Source organism: Enhydra lutris, unplaced genomic scaffold (assembly GCF_002288905.1).
Source record: "Enhydra lutris kenyoni isolate GAN:26980312 unplaced genomic scaffold, ASM228890v2 scaffoldscaffold1, whole genome shotgun sequence".
Classification (NCBI taxonomy): Eukaryota; Metazoa; Chordata; class Mammalia; order Carnivora; family Mustelidae; genus Enhydra; species Enhydra lutris.
In genome coordinates this window covers 26,614,411-26,620,931 of record NW_019154085.1, presented here as the reverse complement: position 1 = coordinate 26,620,931, position 6,521 = coordinate 26,614,411, and the positions used below count along the sequence as shown (strand labels likewise).

The 6,521-nt window shown below is 45.2% G+C and overlaps 1 protein-coding gene across 1 annotated transcript in view; it reads right to left on the bottom strand.

Annotated features, from left to right (window-relative positions):
• Positions 1 to 901: 901 nt before the first annotated feature.
• LOC111142728 (transmembrane protein 169) overlaps positions 902 to 6,521 on the bottom strand; it is a 22,248-nt gene continuing 16,628 nt past the window's right edge. Inside the window, exons 2-3 of the mRNA XM_022496011.1 lie at positions 4,936 to 5,303; positions 902 to 2,482 (exon numbers count right to left, since the gene is read on the bottom strand). Coding sequence (XP_022351719.1) covers positions 1,860 to 2,482; positions 4,936 to 5,209 — 897 coding nt within the window. The 5' untranslated portion in view covers positions 5,210 to 5,303 and the 3' untranslated portion in view covers positions 902 to 1,859. The remainder of the gene's footprint in view (positions 2,483 to 4,935; positions 5,304 to 6,521) is intronic.

Genomic DNA, 6,521 nt, shown 5'->3' with positions numbered 1-6,521 from the left:
GTTTACATTTCTGCAAAAGCACCAGAGAGCACCAAGGTTACTTTCAAAACGGTTGGGCAGAGTTTTGTTTTGTGTGAAACTAATAATAGTTTTTGTTGTTGCTATTTTCAAAGGGGGTTCTTCTGAAAACGGTATTCCGCATGCTTTAGACCAATGTCCGTGGCCTTCTGTGGGAGAGCAGTACTGACCTGTCTGGTTTGATTCACAGCTGTTCTGAACGTAGCTTCTTCCTGAGACAGGAACAAGAAATGGGCACCAGCTGTTCTTGTGAGGACCCAAACCTCCAAAATCTGCTCAATCTCTTGGGATTCGATTTTTTTGACATTAGAAAGACACCCTCAGGAATAAATTTAAACAGGAAAAAAAAAAAACTTCAGATTCTATTCATCTAGATTCATCTGGTGTTCACCCCCCAGTGGCCAGGAAGACACGCTTTCATGAAGCGTGGAGATACAGTGAAGACACTGTTGGTTAAACTCCAATAAGGTCTGACTGAGTGAGGCTGTGAGGTCTTGCCAAACAACAGAAACCTAACCCTGTCTTCTCCATGCTTAGGGCTACTGATCCCTGTTGGGGGAAGTTTGCAAATCCTCCCTACACAGTCTTTAATGTATAGATTAAATTAAACATCACAACCCAGTCCTGCCTTCACTACCAGGAAAAAAGTTATGCTACTAATTATATTCAACTCTCCACTCTTCCTTTCTAAAAACCCTGAAACCACATGACATTACAGACTAATTGCAAAGTACATGAGATGCTAATTATCTACTGATAGCATATACATAGTATATGTAACTAGTATCTATGTAGAAAATCTCTGTGTAACATTCAGCCCTAAATAAATAAATAAATAAATAAATAAATAAAACAAAATAGCAGTTTGGGATCTGAATATATTTAAATGATTACCGTGAGGCAGAGATTCTTTTATGCCTACCAAAATTGTCATGTTTCTCTTTTTGCTTAAATTAGCAGAACCCAAATATTTAACCTGAACTATAGCTGCCTAATCAAAAGACTACATTTCCCAGCCTCTTTTGCTTGCGAGGTCACGTGACTAAGGCCTAGCCAATGAAATACAGGAAGTGTTGAGCTTGAGGGAGACTTCTGGGAAGTCTCCTTAAACAGGGAGAATATACATGTCTTTGCTCCCTCCTTTATTCTGCAAGAACCATGGATGCGAGGGCTGGAGATGTGGTCACCACTGAGGTTTTGAGGACAAGGACAAAGAGGGTTATATCCTAATGGTAGGGGAAGAAAGCCTAGGGTTTGGATGACTTCATCAGGTCCCCTGATGATCAACCTTCAGATTTCTTCTATATAAGAAAGAAAGAAACTTCTACTTTGTTTAAACCACTGGTATTTTAGGATTTGAATTCTATGCCACTAAACTAAACTCTAAGTGATACACTCAAATCTTTACATTCTGCTGCACTATGGTAGCCCAGCTTCCTAAGCGTTTCTCTCCTACCTACGTATTATCTTTTTGGTGAACTTGGTCTCCTTTGGGCCTCATTTTTCTACCTGTCACATTTAGTCACATCCTTCCCTGGGTTCCAGTCACCAGTAACATCTTCAAGCTCCTGAGCTTAACACACAACTGCACTCCCTGTCCCAGATAAATGGTCATTTTAGGACAGGGAATGAAAAGAATTCGTCTGTGGATAGACTGCTTTGGCACAAATTGCTTTTCTGTTCCCTGCCCTCCTGAAACCACCAAGATGGTAGAACAGAATAGTGTGTGCTAGAATTTTCCAGGACTGAGAGGGGAAAGGGTTTAATTTAAAGAAAGAATCTCCTGGAATCGGGAGACAATAGGCTACTAGGACCAGAGAAGGATGGAAGTTGTTGGAAGTTTAGACAGTGGAAGTTTCTACTTCCTGGGTGGGGTCCTTGTTGGAGAGATTGCCTGAGATATTGTCAGCGTCCAGCAACTCGACAATGCTGTAGGGGGAGCAGTCCTCCAGACCTAGCTTGCTGCACAGCCAGCCACAGAAGCCTTTCTCCATGTCCCGGGCAGCTTGCCACCATGCTCCCCAGGACCATGAGAGCTGGACCACAGCAGCATAGAGGCCCAGGGAAGAGGCCATGGCCATGATGAGCACTGGATAGAAGAGAATGAGGCAGGGGCAACATGAGATCTTGTGCCAGAAGGTCCTCTCCTCATTGTACACAAGGAAGATGTTGTACCAGGTGATCGTGCCATAGTAGAAAGAGACAACAAAAGAGAGGATAAAGACCACAGGCAGACAGACCAGTGTCCAGAGGACGACATGGGGCCCACGATCTGCTCCCATTTGGCAGGCCTTTCTGTCTTCAGGTGTTATCTCCCTTGATGACCCTTTAGGCTTCGTCAATTCTTGCAGCTCCCTCTCTGTCAGTGTGACATGGATGTCCACCATCTGGCCCTTCTTCTTTCCTCGTGTGATGGTGCCAGTTAACGTGACATAGCGGCTGTCCAAAGGCATGTTCCACATCCCTGCAGGGCATCAAGGATGTGACGTTAAGGTCAGAAGAGTGCACATTTAATTACAGGGTTATCATCTGAGCTGGAGGCTGAATACCACAGTTCCTGTTTTTATAGCACCTGGCACAGTCCTGGAGTCAATGACTGTGTGAAGATGAAGTGGGTGGACCTCCCTCCCTCCCTGATGTTAGGACTCCCCCAGGGGACTCTTACTCCACACACGTGGGCTCTGAAGAAACTGTGAAGCAGGTTAACTTGCTTTTCAAGTTCTCTCTTCACTTTGCTGGGCCTCAGTCTTGGCATGATCTCTGTAATATGGAGGGGTATGAGGAACTTTGCCATAGACACCAGTTCATAATGAACTTTTTCTAGTGTATAAGTGTGTGAGTATCCACTGATGTGTGTGAAGATTGTGCTGCATGTGTGTCCTACCAATGGGCAGTGCACTCCCCTTCCCTGCTCATCTCTGTCTCTATGCTTCCCTGAGACGAGGCTTCCTCACATGCCTATGGTCATCTCAGCCCTCACGTCCAAGCTCTGGACACACACCACACATACCACACATGTACACTGTCCTCATACACATACCCACACATTACCACCACCAGCAGCGAACTGCCATCCTTTAGTCATCCTGGAGTGACACCAGAGCTACTGAACACAGAAGTCTGTGGCCCCTTGGTATGTGAAATATAGTCTACAAGGGGAGGTTGGGGAGGGGGTAGGGGGGTAGTATAGGCAGGAGTCTTTCTTCCATGGCTGGAAGAAGTAGGAAGGTTGTACTGTTCACCCAAAACCTAATGATCTCAAAACCTCCCTCATCTCACTGAACAGTAAATGACACCACCACGTCCTTCTCTGTTGCTCCTGTCAAAACCCTAGGAGTCATTGCTGACTCCTCTCTTTCTCTCACTCCCTACCTCTGATCCATCAGCAAGTTCCAAATCGGACCCAGAATCCAGCCTGTTGGGGCGCCTGGGGGGGCTCAGTCAGGTTAAGCATCTGCCTTCAGTTCAGGTCATGGGATCGAGTCCCCCATCAGGGAGCGTGCTTCTCCCTCTGTTTGCTGCTCCCCCAGCTTGTGTGTACTCTCTCTCTCTGCCAATACAAAAAATCTTAAAAAAAAAAAAAAAAAAAAAAAAGAATCCAGCCTATTTTCCCTAGCTAGCTTTCCTGAGGTCACCCTGGTCCAGGCTTCTACATTAGTGCTATTGTGGCCTCAGGGATGGGACAGTTTCTTATCAGCTTCTACTCTTGCCTCTTAGAATCCACTCTTTATAAAGCCAGAATGATGGTTTAGAAATAGAGGCTATCTCTCCTTTGCATAAAAGTCCTCCACTGACTTCCACTTGCACTTCAATCAAATCCCAAACTCCTTACTATGACTTGCAAGGCCCAGCATGAACCTCTCCACCACTGCTGCTCGTCTTCCCTGAGAGCAGGGGAATAGGCCAGTGGTGCTTCCATCTTAGGGTCTTGGCCCCATTTCATAGTCGGCTCCTTCATTTCGTGCAGATCAGCTCAAGGGCCACTTTCCAGAGGTCCTCGCATGACCAGGCAATCTCCTCCCCCACGCCCTCCACCTATCATTCCACATCACTGTGGTTTACGGTCTTTGTAACTCATACCACTCCCTGAAATTAACTTTGAATGACTGCCTCGTTCACTGTCTGTCTTCCCTTCACTAGAAGGCAAACTGCACAAGAGCAGAGACGTTGCTGGTCTTGTCCACTGTGGGCCTATGTCTTAGAGAACAATCCTGCTAAAATCGATCTACCTTACCCGTCTATTGCTGCATGGTGATGCTTAGTCTGGACACTCCACGGCTCCGTTAGCAGCAACAGGTATTCCCACACATGCATCCTTATGCCCATGGGCCTAAGTTTCATGGGATACTGAGAATTTCTAGAATGTAAGATACTCAGTCTGAATTTAATAATTATTGATAAGTGTCCCTACGAAGTGGGTAAAACAGAATTCCATTTCCACTGGAGGGACATTGATAGCACAACTATTTTCTCACATTGATGTTATCCTAGTGTACCCAATTTTTGGCCAACCTACACGTAAAGGAATATTACCACTCACTGCTATTGTAATTCACGTGTTCCTGATTATTATAAAAGTCAACTATTTGCTTCTTTATCTTACGTGTATTAAGTAAATAGCATAGTCTTAAAAATAAATAATTAGCATAGTCTGCTTGTATTACTAATTTTTGTGTATAAATCGGTCTCTTTGCTTACACTAGGAGTTCAGAAAGGACAGAGATGATCTCTGCATCACTGCGAACAGAACAAAGTCAATGTTTAATAAATACTGCTGATCTGTGGAATGAAGACTGTGATATTGTCAGAAGAAAGGTGTCAATAAGTCGAAGTAGGTCAGTGAGCAAATCCCTGTCTGTCTTCTGGAGAATCCTCATTCTTCCCTGTGGCTTTAGGTAAGTGGCCCTGGAGACTCACCTTCATCTGCAGGATAATCTAGGAAATCGTCTCCCTCCTCTTCTTTAGGCCGGTCTCCACTTTCTGATTCCCCAGGCCCCTCATCTAGTTTCTCATTTTCTGACCGGTAGATTATGATAGATTCAGGGCGGGACTCTTTCCTCTTCTTTTTCCTGTGACCGATTGTGGATTCCCCATCCAGGGCCAAGGCAGCAGCCACAGCCTTCCTCAGAGAGCCCTGGTGGTGAGGGCTTGGGAGCTGGCCCTCCCCTTCTACTGGTGCCAGCTCATCCATGCTGCTTCTCACGTCTAGTTATTCCTTGTGAAGAGTCTGACTTCCTTGAGCAAACTCACTATCCGCACACCACAGAGCTTCTTCCTGGATGGGGCTAAGCAAAGATGTTCCATCAGTGAATTCCACAGGAAAGATAGGCAAGCAAAGCCATCAACAGGAAGGAAATAGGATGAGATGGAAAGGGGTCTGGGAGATGATTCTCAACTTGCCTGAAGGCTTCTCCTCCCTTTCCTTCTCATATCACTGTATTTTGGGAATACTGCAGAAATACTCTTACAAGATTGGATTGTCATGAATAAAATTTTATTTGTATTGTAATAATATTTGTGTCATTTATGCAAACTTATAAATTATGCAAAACCCATCAGTTCAGCTGGGAGATGTTGAGTACGACAAAGTTGGGTGAGGAAGCCTTATAGATAAATGGGATTTAAGAACTACTCTTGCTCCCACCAAACATGACAATTTGGATGGCTGGGGCCAGTAATCCAGTCATCTGGCTGTTGAGTCCTGCAACCATACTCAAAAGGATGAACGGAACTTTTAGAAAACTCCCCAAAGATGGCACAATGTCACCAACCACGTCTACCATGGTATTCTATGAAGAGCACATGCCTCTTGGCTTCTTGTTAGTCCAAGATCCCAGAAAATTCCTGGGTTCTCTCCTATCACATGTGGGGAGACCAGTGGAGAGGATGCATAGTTGTCCACTCTTTTTTTTTTTTTCAATTTTATTTATTCATTTGACAGACAGAGATCACAAGTAGGCAGAGAGGCAGGCAGAGAGAGAGGGAGGAGGAAGCAGGCTCCCTGCGGAGCCTGAGAGCCCAATGCGGGGCTCGATCCCAGGACCCTGAGATCATGACCCGAGCCGAAGGCAGAGGTTTTAACCCACTGAGCCACCCAGGTGCTCCATAGTTGCCCACTCTTAAGATTCTCTCTCCTTTCTGTTCTCCAGGTAAAAAGAGATGGGGAGAGAAGAGAGTCTATGTAACATCCTTTAAAGACACTGATTGGCCGGTGATTTGGGTGCATTGAACCATTGAGAAGACAGAAATGCTTTCAGTGCTGCTACTGAGCAGGGAGAAATTAGAAAATACCCAGCTAGTCAAATTCAGGCAGCTCGTTGCTCAGATGCTCTTTTTTTTTTTTTTTTTAAAGATTTTATTTATTTATTTGACAGAGAGAGATCACAAGTAGACGGAGAGGCAGGCAGAGAGAGAGAGAGAGAGAGGAGGAAGCAGGCTTCTTGCTGAGCAGAGAGCCCGATGCGGGACTCGATCCCAGGACCCTGAGATCATGACCTGAGCTG